We start from the raw sequence: 19,506 nt of genomic DNA, 5'->3' as shown, positions 1-19,506 counted from the left end.
TTTGTTTAAGATTTTTGAAGACGTCTATTTCTACTCAGTATTTAAAGCACTTGAAAAAAAGTTTAAATAGCTTGTGCGTCTGCTTCAAAAGTTATGATGGGGAAAATATCTAATGGACCATTCCATGAAAAAGCTGTCATTTTGTCCCGCATTTCATTAAAAATTAATAACTTAAAAAGTAACAAAGGACATTTTTTGCAAAAGTACAACAAATACATTTGCGATTTCTTAATGAAAAAAAATTGTTACCTTTTTTAATTATTACTTTTAGTGAAAAATATGAGGTGTTACGTGAGAGACAGAGTGTTCCCTTTTTCTTTAATAATGGGTTAAATGCTTTAATTTAACCCATGCTTAAAGGGGAGTTTAACTCATGCTTAACCCATGGGTTAAATGCTTTAATTTCCCTTAATTGTGCAAATGATCGCGGCGCAAAGTTATTCTCTTCGATAGGGGAAACAGTTTCTTGTGAGAGGTGTCCCTTGATCACGTGATGTCCAACGGGGGATGTTGACGCGCGCTCTGAGGAGAAAAGTGGGGAGAAGGCACATCTATTCTGTTTTAAGATCTATGGTTTTACTACACTAAAACTACAAAATTTCTAGTGTTTCAGTATGCTGCTTATAACATTTTTGGAACATAACTATAGACAAAATAATAAAAAAAAAAAGTCTTTCTTGCCTGGAATGGCATAATTTCATTCTATTTATGAATTTTCACTGACATGCTAGTAGTAGAAGGAAATAAAAATGGGAAAGCTAAATGCACTGGGGAATATATGGATTGTTGTCTGCCTCTACCCATAGAAGAAAAAAAGGATGTCTTTAAGCAATGAGTGGTTGAGTACTAAAATTTTTATGAAAGATGAATTAAATTTATCTGTACCACATGTGGAAGAGGATAGTTTTCTTCGTCCAGACTAATTTTTTGATGATAAAATTTGGTGGAAGACACACACAAAAAAAAAAAAAAAAACAGGGCAGGAATAATGCAGGTAAGATGAAACATTTTTACCTTCCAGGCAACTGTTTAGCAATTTTAGCCCACTGGTTTCCCCATTTTTTATGGTAATCACAAATGGTCTTTTCTTCTTCTGGGGTCCAAGCAGTCTTCTTTATTTTAGGATTTAAGTGATTGTGCCACCTGAAGAATTAAACAAGAAAAATAGCTTAAGTGTTACAATGCATATACATGGATTTGCTATATATATATACATGTGTGTGTGTATATATATATATTTAATGAGCAAATCACCCAAACACACATGCAAACATTTCAAATATCAGGCATAAGAGTGCAATATGTTCGAACAGTGTTGGGAATCTCTTAAGTGATTCTTAAGTGAATTTTGCAGTAAAATATTTTATTTTGATGACCAGATTTTCATGAAACTCAAAAATTTTAATGAAATTCTTTCTCAACTCATTCTGATCATAACTTACGATTGACATGAAGAAACAAAAAGTAAAGTTTAATTAATTTTAATATTCTTAAGTATAAGTGAATTTTTAAATTCTTATTTCTAGCACTGGTCTTGTTAGGAAGGTTACAGCAAAACATGTCTCTAACATAGCAAGTACTTATAGATACCTTTCTCTACACTGTTTTCCAACCCTTCCACGTAACTGCTTTGCAATAGTCGTCCATTTTTGTGGTCCATGTATTTTTACAAGTTCAACAACCATCTGATCTTCCTGCAATGCATGAAGTATATATTCAATAACAAAGTCAGATTCTACTCAATTAATTCATGCAAAATGGGGTACTGAAACGGTTTTATTGCTAAGGATGTAGATAAGAATTTATAAAGGCTGTTACACAACAAAAGGCATCATCATAGCATGCAGCAAAATTTTCTTAAGTTCTGATATCTGGGCAAAACAATATCAATCTACCATACTAGATTATCCAAATTTTTTCGGAAAATCATTAACAGATATCATTACTCTGTAAGGGTGTGGGTGTCAGCAGCAAACATAAGACTACTTTAATTTCATTAAATAGCAGGAGGAAGAATACAATTAGAATAATATTCTAAGAAAACAAAATTGAAAGCTTATCCAGATTTCTTGCAAGATATCTTCTTAACAATTGCAAGAGGTTTAACCAGCACAATACAATAATTCAAATTTAAATATTTTCTGTGAGATAAAAGTGGATTACTTTTGTTTGCTCAATTTCAACGGAATTATTTCAATTTTGTTTCTTTTCATTTTTTTTTTCTTTTTGAATCTTATGACACATTACATTAACCCTTATGATTACTAACTCATAGTATTAAGCGTACAATCATAACTAATGTTAAGGAATTAATGATGGACTTTGACTCTTTTTTATTTAAATTTTGATAAAGTTATCAGTTTTACTGACGAGACTAAGATAGCAGAAACTCACTTGAATAAATTATAATTTGTAACAATATTTTAAGCAATTTGAGTTTGTATTAGTATGTAAAGTAAATGCACAATTCATTTTTTTAAAACATAACATGTTGCCATGATTACCAGTCAAAGAATATTGGAAAAGAAGTTAATTATCAGTTTATGCAAACTACACACAAAAAAGAAAAAAAAAAAAAAAAAACAAGTTAGCCATTGACTATATAATTATTTGCTTTTGGAATTTTAATATAAAATTAACAATTTTACTTTTTGTGGATAAATGGGAATGTAAAATGGAAATGCATTCATATTTCACAAAAAAATACATTAATAAAATAAAATACAAATATTACAGTTATTATTATTTTTTAAATCAAATATTGAGTAACTGGCAAAATTTGGTACTTGGTGCATCCCTAATTTGGAACAATTGTGTTAAATTTTCTGTGTACACTATGTTTTTCAAATTTCTTTTTTCTCGCTATGGATGTTTTAGTATTTTCTTTAATCAAGCTTATTTTATGATCATAGTGTTATGTAATAAAGTCTACAGACGGTATGCCAAATTTGTATGGTTTAAACTTTTACACACTAGTGACATTATAGTACAAATTACAAAATTTTAAAAAAAAAGGAAAAAAAAAAGATCTGTTATTTAACATCAATGGAAAAAGCTTTTGTAAATGTATTCTTTAATTGTACCATGCATTTTAAACCATTTATAGATCATTTAAGGCAATTAAAATCAATCTTGAATTTGCAGTATTTAAAAAGTAGATACAAAATTCCCATTAATAACATTTTGAAGATAATTCTTCTGAAATAATATCTATTAGGTAGTCTCGAGAAGAACAAATAATTTTATAGTTAAACTTAATGAATAATAAATACTGCATGATGACTTTACCTCCTTAGTCCATGGTCCTTTCACCAATTCAGGATTTAAGACTTTCTGCCACCTACTCTGACAATCCGCGTCAGTTCGGTTGGGTAGAAAACTAGCAATTTTCACCCATCCTTCATCACCGTAATCTTCTACCAGCTTTTTCAGTTTGTCATCCTGTATGAAACAAAATAAATAAATATTATGCATGATTAAAGCATTTATACAAAACATACTTGCATGCAATGTAATAGCTTTTTTTTTTTTTTCATTTAAATAAAACTTAGGGTCTTGACCACTTCAATGCTACAATTTATTATTTTTTACAAGGCATTCAATAAAAAAACCTAAAACTAATTAAAAATAACAAGAATGAATGATGAGAGTCTACAAAATACTCTACATGAATGTCTACAAAAATACAAAAAGCCTGAAAATACACTCAAAAACAAATTTTGCAAAAAAAAAAATTGAAATCTTATTTTGCACTTAAACACTCTATAATATTATTTAAAAAATGTTTTATTATTATTATTATTATTATTTTAATAATGGATACAGAGCATTTCTTAGGGGAGGAATGATAAGCTTTTTTCCAAATGAAGTTATCCTATATGTGGGTCATTCCATGTCAAATCAACCAATCACTCAAAATGACCATCTCAGATTTTCATGAAACTTTCAGGGAGTACACTGTTTGACATTCTAAATTCAGATCTACTTAAAAAAAAAAAAAAAAAAAAAAAAAAAAAAAAAAAAAAAAACTATCTCTTTTGTTTAATGAGTTATTAATTTTTTAAATCTGTGAAAAAACACGTTTTTTTTACTCATCTGTTGTGCTTAAAAATGCTACAATTTTAGTTGTATGGGGTCCACACAGTTGGTTAATGGCTCGTTTTAAAGAGAATTGCATGAGCTTTAATTTGACATGCAACTTGCATATTTCTCTTACATTTTTATTATTAATTTTTAAACAAAAATGCTAAGTAGCACCATTGCATTATTTGCTATAACTGCTGATCCCATCATGTCCCCACTCTGAAATTTTTAGGATAAATCAACTAAAACATATTAAAAAACATATATTTTTTTTCAAAATTTTTAAAGGACACTAACTTTAAAAAAATTTAAATTTTAAATTTAAAAATTCAAGAAAATTATGCAAGTTATATGTCAAATTAAAGCTTATGCAATTCTCTTTAAAATGAGCAATTAACTAACTTTATTAGCTGCTGATTTTATAACTTGATTTTTGTGAAAGTACCGATTTTAAAATAAGATTTTTGTGAAAATACCAAAAACGGTAGTAAAATCAGCCTGCATTGCGCCCTGTACATAAATTAGAAAAACAACACAGACAGTTTGATTTGTGTTTCGTAGAAATCTTAGCATTAATCTTACAATATAACACATTGAAATGAATAAAATCCTGCTTTTTTTTCCAGAAAAAAGCATATTGTATTGATACATAATTTATTTGAGAAATCCCAATATAAATCTATCACATTTAGGGGTTTTTGTTTCCCAAAAGAAGAGCCAGAAATTTTATCATTTTTGCAGATAAAGGGAGGGGGGGGGGGGGGCGGATTTCACGTTTTCACAATCTACTTCTCTTCAATTACAGAAACATTTCCCATTGAAATTATTTTCAAATTATAATATAACTGTTTAAGATAGGTAACTTTTAAAGGTTAAATTGAAAAAATAATAATAATAATAATAATAATGGGATTACTAGTTACTTTGTTTCTTTTAAAACTTAGTGTTAAATTTATTTTTTAAAACTATGTTGTTTTCTTGCTTTTTAAATACAGATGTAAAACTTAAGTCCTTATAATTCATTAAATGTTTAATATAAACTATTCAACTGTAGTTATCTATCAATATCTTTATTCAAACAGACTATAATATAGACACATATTACTTAACGCTTTAAAATTTGAATTTCAAACATGCACAAGTGTTCTCCAAATATTGCTTCATTTAATTTTCCCACCCTATTTTAGTAAAACTGAAACTAGTAAAAATAACCTTATTAATTAGCTTTAAAAATCTTTAAAAGTATAAGAAATTATATTTAGAATAATAAGTCATTAACCCTTTTCAATCATATGTCAAGCATTGTTCTATATGTGTTAGAATTGTTATATATTTTGCGTAAAATGGCATCGATACTCTCCAGTTACATTTAATAATCTCTTTGGATTTTTTAATATATACCTGGAAGAGAAAACTTTTTTAAAAAATGGACCTCAAAAGTTCATGAAAATCAATAGTTGTAAATATTTACTGCGTAGCTCCATTAACCTTAAATTTTCAATCATAAGCAACATTCTTAGTTAAATCCTGCTAAAAAAAAGCTAATAATAGAAAAAGGTTTCACATGCATTAAAGCTATTGCTAGCGCCATTTGTTGCAAAAAATTGCCAATGCATTAACCCTCCTCATGGCTGCGGAGACAAAAGGAAAATGACCGACTCTGAGAACTTTAGAGCATATTTGTATCAAATCTGCAAGCATTGACAGCAGTGGAGCAGCAAAGGGAGTTTTTGAGTGTGAAAACACACCCCAGAGCCATTGGTTTTAATATAGATGCAAATTCTAACACAGTAGTTTATGCATATGAAAGGGCTGTTTTAATTTTTAAAAAATCCTTCAGAAGGAATTTTTCATCAAAAAAAAAAAAACCTCCAGAAGGTATTTCTGGCAGCACTAGTGATTGACAGTTATGCTGACCTGAGAGAAAATGACAGACTCCCCTCAAGCCCTGATCCTCCCTGCATTTCAAAACCTCCACCTCCTACATGTCTGTTACTAAAAAAAAATGTATCCTAAAAATTCTTGATATCCCATGATCATTTTGCAGGCATATGTAGCAGTAACTCACTTTTTGTTTACAAAAAGGGGAAAATGGGTGAAAGTAATATTTTTTAAAGGGAAAAGAATTGGAACTTTTCCTAAAACTTTAAAGGCAACTTTGAAATTCAAGCAAAAGTCTGAAAAATCTCATCCTTGAATTAATCACTATGCTTATATTGAAACAAAATATTAACAATTTTTCTTAATGCCTTTTTTTCCCTGTTTATGTAGGTGAAAAAAAATTCCAATATTTAAAATTTGTTGGGGTAACAACCTCTTATTGCAACAATGATTTAATTTGCTTGTAATTACTTTGTTATCCCCCTCCCTCACTGCTTAAAAATATTTTAATCTGAATTTTAATGCAGATTTTTTTTTTTTTTAATTCTGAAAGTTCAAACAACAGGCAGCAATGGTGGATTTTCTTTCTTTTTCTTTTTTTAGGTCTCGCCATTAGTCATCACTGATTCGACTTTTTGTGCTAGGTTTGGTGAGCATTTATCATATTTGTTAAGATACAATGCCAATTATAAAATATAATAAAGAAAATGAAATTTGAAAACTAAAAACATTTTTAAAACATGTTGTGTGGACTGATATATTTTTCAGAGAAAAATTGGGAAATAATTAAAATGAAATCTGTTTTAATATAAGGCTAGAAGTTGGAAAAAATCCATTACTCCACATGTATGGCAGTTAATGTAGGGAAATGTCAAGTGCTACACTTAGGTCATGGAAATAAGCGTATGAGATATCGTTTACAGGGTTCAGTCATAAATCAGGCAGAAAATGTTATGGATCTGGGTGTCTTTATAAATCAGGACTTCAAGTTTAGTCAACAGTGCAGTATTGCTAGTAACAAAGCCAACAAAATGCTTGGGTTCATCAATAGATCTATTTCAAACAAATCTAAGAAAGTTCTTCTGCCTTTATATAGGAGTTTAGTAAGACCTCATTTGGAGTATGCTGTTCAGTTTTGGTCACCTTATCTGAAGAAAGATATTTTTGTATTGGAAAGGGTTCAAAGAAGGGTAACTAAATTAGTAAAGGGACTCTCAGATTTAGATTATGATACCAGACTTAATAGACTTAACATGTATAGCCTGGAGCAAAGGAGAGTCAGAGGGGACATGATTCAGTTATTTAAATTTATCAAAATGAAAGATGTAAATGGATTAAATTTTTGCGGGGAAAGCAGGACAAGGGGTCATTGTTTTAAGCTATTTAAATCTCAGGCTAACTTGGAAATCAGGAAAAACTATTACTTTAGCCGGGTCGTGGGCACTTGGAATAGCTTACCGGAAGACGCGGTAATGAGCAAGGGAGTGGATAGCTTTAAGAGGGCCATTGATCTTCATTGGGGACTAATTAATTGACTAGGACCAGCCTAGCTGGGCCCACAGCCTGTTGCTGGTCGTCACATTTGTATTTGTATTTGTAACGATTGAAACAAAACCAAAATTATTATTGGAGGAAAGAAGTATAACAAACAAAATAACAGGATTGTGAGAAAGATACACATGAAAAATGGTATTACCTCATCCTTTGTCCACCGGGTTTTATTCACTGGTTTAGTTTTAGAAAATTTTTGCATATCGCCAAATATGCTATCTATCGAACTGTTAGAGTCATCATTACTCACAGCACCTAAGCTATAAAAAAATTATTATTACATTAGACATATTACTTATGCATACAAGCTAAAAGAAAATATTCAAAAGACAATAGCTGTAATTAGTTAATAGCAATGATTAAACTAATTAAAATGGGAAAGATTACCAAAACAGGAAATAATAATGAGTGCCCTTCTCAAATAAACAAAAACAAAACAGGTATACCATAAAAAACGAAGCAATGATAAAACAAGAATCCAGAAAATGAAATAAAAGCAATGAAACTCATAAATTTTTCAATTAAACCACAAAAAAAATATCGTTACCTCCACATGTCATGTATTCAAAACTTCCATACCAAAAACACATTTATTACCCAAATCAATCGATATCCCCGATTGCAACCACACCGAATTCAATTAAAAATCCAACACTTCACGGTCTTCGAAATGCATTTCCAAGCAAGCACTTTCAAACACAGCTTTTCTACGATTGATTTAAAATTAAAATTCATTAATCGTGCATGAAAACAGCAAGAGAAAAAGCGAAACGACTTGAAAAAGCTACAACTCGTAGTACAGAAAAAACAGGGTTGCCGCGAACAGATGGCGAATTACCCTGGCGATGATAAGATTTAAAAGCGGCGCCAAATTTCTGCGGCGAATCAGCTGTCCCGCTGGGCATAGTACAGAACCGCGTAGGCATCAGCTGTGACCCATATCGAAAAAAAAATGGCCGACTCGAATTTCTAAGCTATTTTTATTACAATTAAGGAATTTTTAAGGTCAATGCTTTCAAGAATTTTGAACTTCGGGAAAAAAAAGTCTGCTTGTTTTCTTCCTGAAAACGTTCAGAAATTTTGGTTCAAACACAGAATTAAGGGGACACTGGACCTTGAAAACAAACTTTTTAAATTATTGATGGATTTGCATGAAATTTTAACCATATACTTTAAACACTGGTACAATCTTAATTATAAAATTTCATTAAAATTTTTTAATTAGAAGACCAATTAATTAAAAAATGTAAATAACCTTAACGATAATTAACAAAATTTTGAAAAATCCCCTGCGTAATTATTTTGATTTCACAACACTGAAACTAATTTTAAGTCATTCTCTATACTATAATAAATAAAACAAAACTCACAAAATTGTCCTCATATTCAAATAAATTCAAAAAAATATGGAAAACTAAATTATAAGATTGGGAAGATGTTTTCGGATTTGACGCAACTTTTAACCCCCCCCCCCCCCCCACTTTATCCGACCAGTAAATTATAAAGTATTTTCAAGAAAATTCAGAAATTCATCTTTGTGAAACTTGCATGAGATATAAAACGACGCGTGGGTTTTTTAGCAAAAACAGAAGCTATCACAAAATTTCCGTAATAAGTGATTAAATTACCTTTAATTTAAGCTAACTCAAAAGGAACGTTTGCAATTCAACAACATTAGTTACGGCATTCGTTTTAGAAGTTTTATTCATTTCGGGTTCGTCTTTAAAAGTAGCTCCCATTTGTGAATTGAAAAAAAAAAATTGTCAAAACTGAAAATGACTCGATAGGAATATATCATACCTCAAATTAAAAAAAAATGTACATATTTGTCAAGTTGCGTTCTTATTTTTAAGGTTTCAAAGAATGTAATTGATCTTAAGTTCAAAATACTACAGAAAAAAAAAGTTTATCGGTTTTGTTTTTAAGATGTCTACATCCTTAATTTCACATCTTCTGGGTTCCTTGTAACCAAAAAACGCGTTTTTTTTTTTTTTTTTTTTTTTTTTTTTGAAAATTTGCGAGTTTTTTATGTTGTTGACATACATTAACTTTTTGAAAAGAGATATTAACCCCCAGCAGGTAGATGAGCAACAAAATGTTTTCGGGGGAAAAAAAAAACTAAAAATATAAATTATTTTATGCAAATTAATGCTGACAATTTTTTTAAAAGATCATGCGGGAATCCCCCCCCCCGTCCCTTCAGGGAAGGAACCTATAAAAAGCTGATATCTTTGGAAAGATGGAAAAATCAAAAACTCAGAAACTGTACAGAAACGATTAAAGTTTGACCACGAAAAGAAGGCAGATGACATTGAAGTGAAACATCATTTGTACCATTTGTAATAGGTAGAATCTGCTAGAAAGAACCGAATAGTAAGAGGCATGGTCTCGCTAATTCCATCTATTCCAAACTAATAACAAACCTCTTACAAATGATACAAATGATGTTTTTGCTTCAAGGTCATCCCGCCATCTTTTCGTGGTCAAGCTATACTTTTGCGACACGAATTTAGTCAACAAAACGTAAAGGTAAAACAATTTTGCATTGCTACTATAAATTTGTATCTTCAATGCCAAATTTCGTTCAAAAAACAGAATATGTAGAGGGGGAGAGAAAGGGTGGGTGGGAAAGAAACATCTTTTACAAAAACTAAAAATGTGTCATAGTTAAAACAAAATGCATTGCTGCATGTTTTTGAAATTTTATCGTGGCGAATCCAGCTTCTAGACTTGGAGGGGGCCATTTCCAAAGGGGGGGGGGGGGGCGCAGTGACGGATTTATCATGTCGCAATTGCGAAAGGCCTCGAGAAAGGGAAACAAAAATGCACACGATAAATGCTTTACATAATTCTGTGATAGACAAAGGGGCCTCCAAAAATATATTGTGACAAGCCCCCAAACCTGTAAATTAGCCACTAAGGAGGGGAGGGGGAGGTATAAGTGTCATCTTTTTGACACCAAAATAAGGGGTCTGGAGGCAAATTTTTCGAAATATAGGTCCCCAAACGAGGCACTGGATGCGCGCTTGGATACAATCTAATCAAGATACCCATTCTAAAACGAAAGAATTATAAGCAAATCCTGTTTTAAAGCTCAGCTGAAGAGAGAGAGAGAGCGCTGAGGGAGAAATCTGGAGCCCCCTCCTCAGAATATAGCCACCAAAATAACACCTGGCAGGTTTCGGGATCATGATGGGAGGGGGGAGAAAAGGTCACGTGGGCGAAACAACTGCGGACCCTCTACTACGAGATGGGGAAATAGGGAAGCACCTATTGCTTCCTGGCTGGTCTTATAAGCAAAAGCAAAGAGAGATGGGGGAAAAAATCCTTTTTTCATGTAAGTTTTTGAAGGGCTTGGATGTTGTCCTCGTGATTTACGGTTCAAGCTACAGATGGGGGTTGAGTCTGACTCGATTTAAAAAAAAATGAGAATTTATACTTTTTTTTTTTTTGCCTCCACCTCAGCTTCGTGGTAATGAAATTTTGAATAGAGATTGATACATTGAATAAAAGTCTTGATATTTTTACTCTCATCTTGCTTCTCTGGAATTTTGCTATTCGGAGAAGATTAGCTTGGATATAAAACCGAAAAAGATGTTTCACAGGCTCAACAAGATACCCCCCCCCCCCCCCCCAAGCCTTCCTCCTGTTTTTCCGCATATGGAAATCTATTTTTCTGAAAGTATGTTTAAAAAAACCAAAAGGAAAAAATGTTTTAATACATTTGCTAAAACTTTTTTAAAACAGGCCTATCTGCTTCATTTTATTAAATGTCTGCCACGAAATGTGATATCAAAGCAACCTAAATAAAGAAATACTTGTAAAATCCAAACAACACATCTTAAAATTATTTAAATTCACTTTGAAATTAAACTTTGAAAAGCAGTAAAAGCTAGACCACGGAGAGATGACGGATGACCTTGAAGCGGAAACATTGTAATAGGTAGAATCAGCCAGGAAACGCCGAGTAGTACATTACAAAGTAGTGCATCTATTACAAAAAAATAAAAAACAACCAATTACAAATACGTAATACAAAAGTTTCCGCTTCAAGGTCATCCGCCATCTCCCCGCAGTCAACCTTTACCACATAAACTACGTAACACACAACAAATAAACAATGTCATTAAGACTCTCTCAAATAAACACATACCTAACCTGAAAATGAATACCCCTTTTCCCTCCCCCTCTCAAGAGAAAAAGAGACCGCATTCCGAAACGAATCAATGTGAAGTAAAATTGGTAAGTTTCTTGCAAATTCGAATAAAATTTTGAACTCATCAAAGAAAAAAAAGTTCACTCCTTTTTTCGGCGACAAGTGTGGCTTTCATATGTTGATCGAACATTTTTGCAAAACAGCGTCAAGTTATTGAAAACAATTATTAAATCCTGTTTTTAAGCATCCTCTTTCAGAAAAAAAAATAATTTTAAAATTTCAATATATGTTTATAACACATTTCTGTTGGAAACAAGCTTTTACTGAAAACAAATAATAATCTAAAGCTATTACCAGAGGCGTGCACAGAAAATTTGGGTCCCGCCACAAATGACTTTTATGGGCCCCCCTCCGTATAGTTAACCCTTAAAGTCCTACATACATTTCACCCCTATTTTTGAAAAAATCTCGGGCCCCCTTCAGGCTCGGGCCCGGACCAACATGTGTCCATTCTCTCCCCCCCCCCCCCCCCCCGTGCACGTCCTTGGCTATTTTCAACACGCACATTGTTTCAAAAGAAAAAAAAATAAATTTCCTACTGGTCCATTTCAAGTTTGCAACAGGAGGAAAGTCTCTCTATATCTACTCCACCCCAACATGCGCGTTTCAGAACGCATTCTTCCATAATTGTAGACTTTATTTTCAACAGCCCCCCCCCCCCCCAAGAACAATGGGCGCACCTACCCCCTAAAGATCGTAAAGACCTCCCCCCCCCAAATGAGAAAAACACTCCCCATAAAAATTTCAATGGCGTAGTATGCGTCATGCCCCCCCCCCTAGTTGGGCACCCCTGTTTTCAATACAATACCCATGGTGTCTAATAATTCGTAATACATCAGACCACGCGAATGTGTTACTAAGCAATGTTTAAACAATAACCATTTTCGAATACCAATTATAACTCCCTTATTAAGAGCAAGTTCCTTTGGAATCGTAACAATTCGTCGTCACTAACTGAAATGGAAACAAAAGCGTAGCAGCGTTTTGTGGCAGGTGATATCTCTGTTTTGTTCTTTTTTCAAAAAAAACCTGCCAGTATTCCATTCGAGTTAACTTGGCTGCGATCGTCAACTAGCAGGAAGCGGCATCTGATAATTATTGTAAGCAGACGAAAGCAACTACGTTTTCTAGCACCTGCTCTCCCTGGCTTCGGATGAAATAGTAAAAGAGAACAAATTGAACGCTTAACTAAATAAGATCATATGAAGCGTCATTTGGATATGGATGAGAGAAATCAATAAGCTATCAAACCAAAATTAATGGATCAAAGAATTGGAAAGATTCTAGAACAGTGGAGTGAGAGGAACTATTCAAGAAACAAGGGGAGAGTAATTATTCTAGGGGGGAGGAGGGCTAAGAGCATGTATACACTTATACGTGAAATAACAAAATCTCTACCATAGTACCATATAACAGGTACGGATAACAAACATGATCTCGCAATAACGATCTAATTGCGTACGCTGACGATAAGCAAATAAGGGTACAAAAATGATATGTTTATAATAAGTAAAATTAACTGATATCCCTTAACATTGTCAAAAATATTCGCAACTCCAATAAACTATAGGGGACGCTGAAGCCAGTCGAATAGCGGATGAAAAAGGTAAAACAAACAAATGCCGTAACTTAGAACTTGCTTTGTTGCTTAGTGAATGACAGTGATTTTTCATCGTGTTTGTTGGAAACTTTCTTTTCTATTCATCTGAAATTACATTGCACCAGAAACTGCCTGAAGCATGTAATTTACCCCAAATAAAACACGTTAAATGGAATGTTTTACCTTTTTCGGTAGCATTGTTAATCATCGCAAGATAGCGTATTCGAGCTCTGGAGTTGCGAATGTCTTTTTTTTTTATATAAGCTAATTGAAGAAGGCCCCTATACATTCGCAACTCCAGAGCTCGAATATGCTACCTTGCGGTGATTAACAATACTAAAGAAAAAGGTAAAACATTCCATTCCACGTGTTTTCTTTGGGGTAAATTACAGGCTTCAGACAGTTTATGATGTAATGTAATTTCAGAAGAATAGAAAACAAAGCTTCCCACAAACACGATGAAAAATTACAGTCATTCACTAAGCGCCAAAGCAAGTTATAAGTTACGGCATTTGTTTTACCTTTTTCGTCCGCCATTAGACAGTGGCTGCAGCGCCCCCAATAGTTTATTGGAATTGCGAATACGAGCCGACGCAAAAGCTTAAATACAGCCATTTTGGGTCGGACCACGTGTTTGAGTGGTTGCCTTTTCTGTCAAGTTGTCGAGTTTGGTGATTGTTCAATGGGATTGATTATTATTATTAGTGGCACGTGAATTGTTTGTTAAATAAAATGTTATTTTCGGCAAACTTGGCGAAACCCGAAATTTTGCTGTAGTAACTAGTGATGTTCCGGATATCCGTATCAGTATCCGCGGATATCCGAGGAAAAATAAAGATCTGTATCCGTTACTTTTTTGACGGATCTTAAACGGACCTTTTCTATTCTAAAATTTTTTAAATATTTGAATAAAAGACTCTTAAATTTCGTTTAAATTAGGTTTTATTCCCTATTTAAATTATAAGGTATCATTTCAGAAGCCAACGGCCATCTGAGACTTTTTTTTTTTTAAATTTTTAGTTTAATATTAGTTTTTGTTATTGATGTGGGATTTCTGTTTTTCTTCATTTTTGTTTTTCCTGGCATCCTTCAAAAAAAGTGAGACGAAAGGCTCTATTTACTGTTTGTAAAGATGTTCTCGGCTCTGTTATTTCGTCGGTCGGAGTAATATGGGTGGAATGGGTCAGCGCTGCATTTATGCTGAAATAAAATGCGAAAAATTATTTCTAGCCTATCCAGTAGCAGCTTTACATTCTTGCTCCTGTATCCTACACTACCGAGCAAGATAGAAATAATTTTTAACATTCTATTTAAGCATTAATGCTGCGCTGACCCGTTCTTCCAACTCTCCATCAGTTTTAACGGAGATTTCTTCAAAGAGTAAATCATAGTCTTTATTATATTTTCGCCGTAGATTGGGCAAAAACAGTTTGAGATCCGTATCCGCGGATCTTGACACTAATGATCCGTATCCGTGGATCTACTTTTTTAACGATCCGGCACATCACTAGTAGTAATCCTAGTAGCGCAACAAAGAAAAATCCGATCCAAAAATGGCTAACTTAAGCTGATGCGTCGGCCTATATATATATAGCGGCTCTATAAATGAACAAACCATCAAACGAGATCAAAAGTTACATTAAAATGAAAAATAAAGAAATAAATAAATCACCAAATAATTATATCAAGCCATTCAAATATTAAACAATCTATTAAATAGATTTTAAAAAATCATTAACTAACATGAAAAGTTCCACTAAAGAATAAAATTAAAGTAGGGAGAGCAAAAATGGCAACAATAGGAAATGTTTTCGTCAATGGGGTCGTTTCCGAAATTTTAAAAGTATTTTTTCTGAAAGAGCATGCTTAAAAACATAGGATTTAACCATTTTTTTTAAAATAATTTGACAAAGTTTACAATTTTTAAAAAATTTATGTTAATCGGTGCGCAGATTCAATTTTCTTTTTTACGCTTCTGCACATGACATCACAAGTGATGAAATGCCATTCACTGATGACATTAGCGCACAGTGCAATATTTAATTCGCATCTTTACTCACATGTATTGGCAATGATATAGATGATAGCAAGCATAGAGCCAAATTTTTAATATAATTAAAAATTTTAATTCGCTTCTGAATTATCATAACATGGAAACGCGGGAGACAGCAAGCGTAAACATTCAGCGCGCCAGTGGAATGCACACCAAAGTTCATCACTTGTGACGTCACGTAGCAGACCACGCCTTGTTTGAAAAATCGGACATTTAAAAAAGTTAATTAAAAATTAAACGTTTTGAAAATAAAAGATTTTTTTTCAATCCATGTTTTTTTTTTTTTTTTTTTTTGCTCATTCTATCAACTTTGGTGACTAAAAGTAGTAATTTTAACTGGTGGATGCACGTTATGGTAGTTCCTCCGAGGAATTTTTCTGCACCACTGTGAATATGTATATTTCAACAATAAAAAGCACGAAATAATTGGAGGATAATGCATGTTTATTTAATTTCTTGACTTTTTTTTATTGCTTTTGACCGCAAAAAATAGTTTATTATCAAAAGGCTAATATAGCGAGAACTCTCCTTGCAGTTGTAAGTTCTCGTTATAGTGTGTAGTAGGTTTCACTGTTTAAAGCTATAATTCTACAAGAGGAGTTACAACCCATTTTTTTACTCCCCTCTCTCTTTCCTTTGCCACACCACTATGAGGCTTTAACTACTATCACCGTATGTGTTGAACATTTTACAAAGAGAAACGCAGGAGTAAAATTTTACAGGACAGGAGCTGTTTCTAGAAACAATAACTCCAATGAGTAGGGTCCTGTCTCAGTTCGTGATTGCGAAAAACATAATTTAAATTAAAAATTTCAGAATTCAAATTAATTTTCTTTTCTTTTTTTTTTCCGTCAAAAATTGGGTGAAGGGTGGCGCATAGTGCTAAATACTTTCCGCCCGAAGTTTTTACGTAGCCAGTGTAAAGAAAATAAAACGATTATCGCCTGAAATTTACCGATCGCGCAGGTTTCTCAATTATCGACACAATCCTTTTATAATTTTCCCATATAAAATATTGAAGTTTCAAAAGTCTTTAAGGCAGAGTTACGTTAACGTGGGCGTGGCGAGGTTTCGAAAATCTTGATGCCAGTGAGTCTATAAACTACTTTAAAATGTTAAAATTTCGCAAATAAATGAATTAGGCTACAAAAAACCATTACAAGTTCATTAAAACCTGAAATAATCCGTCAAATAAAAAAAGTTCATGACATTTTCTATTAAAATGAACAATCCGCCAACTCCATTATTTATCGCCAACCTCACCAAGTGACCAGGTTACCGTAAACCCGCCGACATTAACAAAAAATAAAGATGAATCCTAATTTTAATGTTTTTTGGGGATATTTCGATAACTGGGAATCTGGCGATCTCTTTTAACTGGCGTCAAAGTTTTGGCACCAATGCATGCGGAAATTTTTCCTTTTGCAAATGCAAGAGAAAAATAATACGGAAATATCAAGGCACATAAGGTAACCATACAGCAACAGAGGAAAGGGTTACCAAAATAAAATATTTATCGCCAAAAATTTGACGACAGTGCCAGATTACCAATTATCGAAATATCGAGACAAAGCTAACTCACCTATCAAAATATTTCGGTATAACTTTGATATACACCCCCAAAAATTACGCGCCAAATCTGGCATTTCCTACGGACTTTTTAGGGTTGCTGTTTCTTATTTTGGTGTTGCCAATTTAGGTTTTTTCAGCTTTTAGGTTTTTTGCTGTTGCCAAATTAAGTATTTTCTTGTATTTTGTACCATTTTTTGAGTTTTTTTAAAAGTTTTGTGGCAACAATTTTTGTGGCAACAAAGTTTTGTGTCAACAAAAACAAAAAATGTCGCCAAATTTCCGATTTGGGGGGGTATATCAAAGTAGTTCCAATATTTCTTGGTTATTGCTGAATTAAAATAATTATTAAAAATTCAAACAAAGAGGTTTTTTTGTTTTTGTTTTTTTTTAACAATCTATGAAAGAAAAAAACAACTGACTTCCTAGTATAATTTTGTTTCTGATTACACCAGAACAAAGAAAATACCTTTCATTAGACGACTGTGATGTTTCCATTGTAACATCACTCAGCTTCCTTTTGCATTGACGAAAGGGCATTACCCTGCGACAACTGGTGTCGTCCATAACGTATTATATAAAAAATATCATTCGTAAACGACAAATAATGCAAATAATTTTAATAGCATGTCGAAAAAAGATCCCAAAAACATGAATCTGGATACTAAATGGACACATTTAGTGATTATGTACTGATGTAACCGTTTCATTTTACTTCCCGCAACGTGCGATTACAATGTAAAATTTCACTCGCGACTTGTTTTGTAAATTACGAGGCCTCCATTGTTATATAAATAATACGGTATTAAAACATGCCTCGGTAAATAAATGATGTAATTTGATAATTGGGTAAACGCTTTTGCTTATACGGATGGCAATTTTATTTTGCATAATAGCTTGAGATTGATAATGAAATTGATTGTAACGCACTGGGGGGAAAACCGACTACGGGCTACAGTGGCGGATTTACTAGGGGGGCGCTGGGGGCGACCGACCCCACCGTGACCGTCATTTTCTAAAACCAATTATATAGAATTGAAGGAAGTACTAGCAATCGCTACTAATTTCAATCAAGTACATTCCACAAGTTTGCTTTAAATTAAGTTTAGACAGTGTAGTCGAGGATGGACAGCGTTACCGACTTTTTCATTCGAACCTAAGCCATCCCCCCTTTTTTGAACTTAAATAATTTTTACATTTCTATATGTGTCTTTCAACCTTTTTCTTCCATGGACCACACTATACTGGTATGATAATACTTTGCTATGACATAGAACAGTGGTTTCAAGCCCTGGAGTGTGTTAGCCCCCAAATTGGAGATTTGACACTTCAAGGGGGCGATAAGTTCGTGAGGTGCGATAGGAGGCGATTAGTATTTCAAAAAATGGATGGGGGGAGGCAATTGTCTCCCTGCTCCTTTACATGAAGGTTTGAGGGGAGAAATGGCTTTTACGGTTTTCAACCGCCACCCCCTTGAACAGACTGTAAATCCGCCCCTGACGGGCTCAGGGGTGATAGGGGCCAAAGTAAATACTAACACTTTTCTGATGACAGTGAGAAATTTTCGGAAACTATGAATTAGCTTGACCCCCCCCCCCGTAAAAACTCTTATGTTGCCTTTTTTTGAGCAATCACGATTGCTTATTGTTCTCACTTGACCGTTTTTGGCGTCCGTGCCTTTTTCAGCTTGGACCAGGCCTGCAGCACCACCGTCCACCGGCGGCGGCGCGGCTAGTCTTGAGCACTGTCCCCCAAAATCCACTTTTACTGGGCGGTGGCGTCCATGCGAGACACACGTGATAACAGGCCAGACAACTCCCCTCCCCCCCGCTTCGTTACGCCACCAGTAGTCGATCTTTGAACTTGGCGCGAAACTTTGAAAGCAGTGCAGTCTACCAGTTAAACAATAGTGCTTCTTGGTCTGGTTGAAATAGATGAAATAGGAAATATTAACTTCGGCTGCATATTTTTGAATACAATACTGTTGGATTTATCTCATCCTTTCCACGTACCGGAATGTAGAAGCAATTAAAAAATATATATATAATATAAGTGTCTGCTGAGTGAATTTGAGTCAGCGATTTCCGCTTCCGAACAACCTGCATGTGAAGAAAAAAGCTGGGAGTCTCATGGAATAAATTTTAAAGTTCCGAGGTAAGTACTTTTCTCAGATAAACAAATTTACATTTTATGCAGTTAAGATTACTTACGTTTTCCTCCATTACACGAACAATTGTCAGTTTCCTTTCTGATATCTTTGTCTGTAATTTGTAATTTTAGTATACTGCTTTAATATTTGAAACGGTTAACTTGCAACTTTTTATTTCTTTATTTTTTCAACTTTGTACACGCATTTATTCGAAATGAATTTTCCAAGCTGACAATATACATATGTCAAAATTTTCTGCAAATATACTTGTTGCTATCAGAAGCAACGTAACTTGGTGTTGATATTCAGTTAATATGTAAACAAGTTTATTGAAACAGGCTTTTAACTGAACTAATCTTATATTTTCCGTTTCGATTAAATTGTTTCATACGCTAGCATGTGTT

The 19,506-nt window shown here is 33.3% G+C and overlaps 1 protein-coding gene across 1 annotated transcript in view; it reads right to left on the bottom strand.

The window, feature by feature from the left end:
- The window catches only part of LOC129216793 (transcriptional activator Myb-like), a 111,382-nt gene that overhangs the window by 31,974 nt on the left and 59,902 nt on the right, over nt 1-19,506 (bottom strand). The window contains exons 2-4 of the mRNA XM_054851009.1: nt 3,289-3,441; nt 1,591-1,694; nt 1,015-1,143 (exon numbers count right to left, since the gene is read on the bottom strand). Of these exons, the coding sequence (XP_054706984.1) occupies nt 1,015-1,143; nt 1,591-1,694; nt 3,289-3,441 (386 nt within the window). The remainder of the gene's footprint in view (nt 1-1,014; nt 1,144-1,590; nt 1,695-3,288; nt 3,442-19,506) is intronic.

This window comes from Uloborus diversus, chromosome 2, assembly GCF_026930045.1.
Source record: "Uloborus diversus isolate 005 chromosome 2, Udiv.v.3.1, whole genome shotgun sequence".
NCBI lineage: Eukaryota > Metazoa > Arthropoda > Arachnida > Araneae > Uloboridae > Uloborus > Uloborus diversus.
The sequence above is the reverse complement of the archived record's forward strand: the minus strand, read 5'-3'. Positions and strand labels throughout refer to the sequence as shown.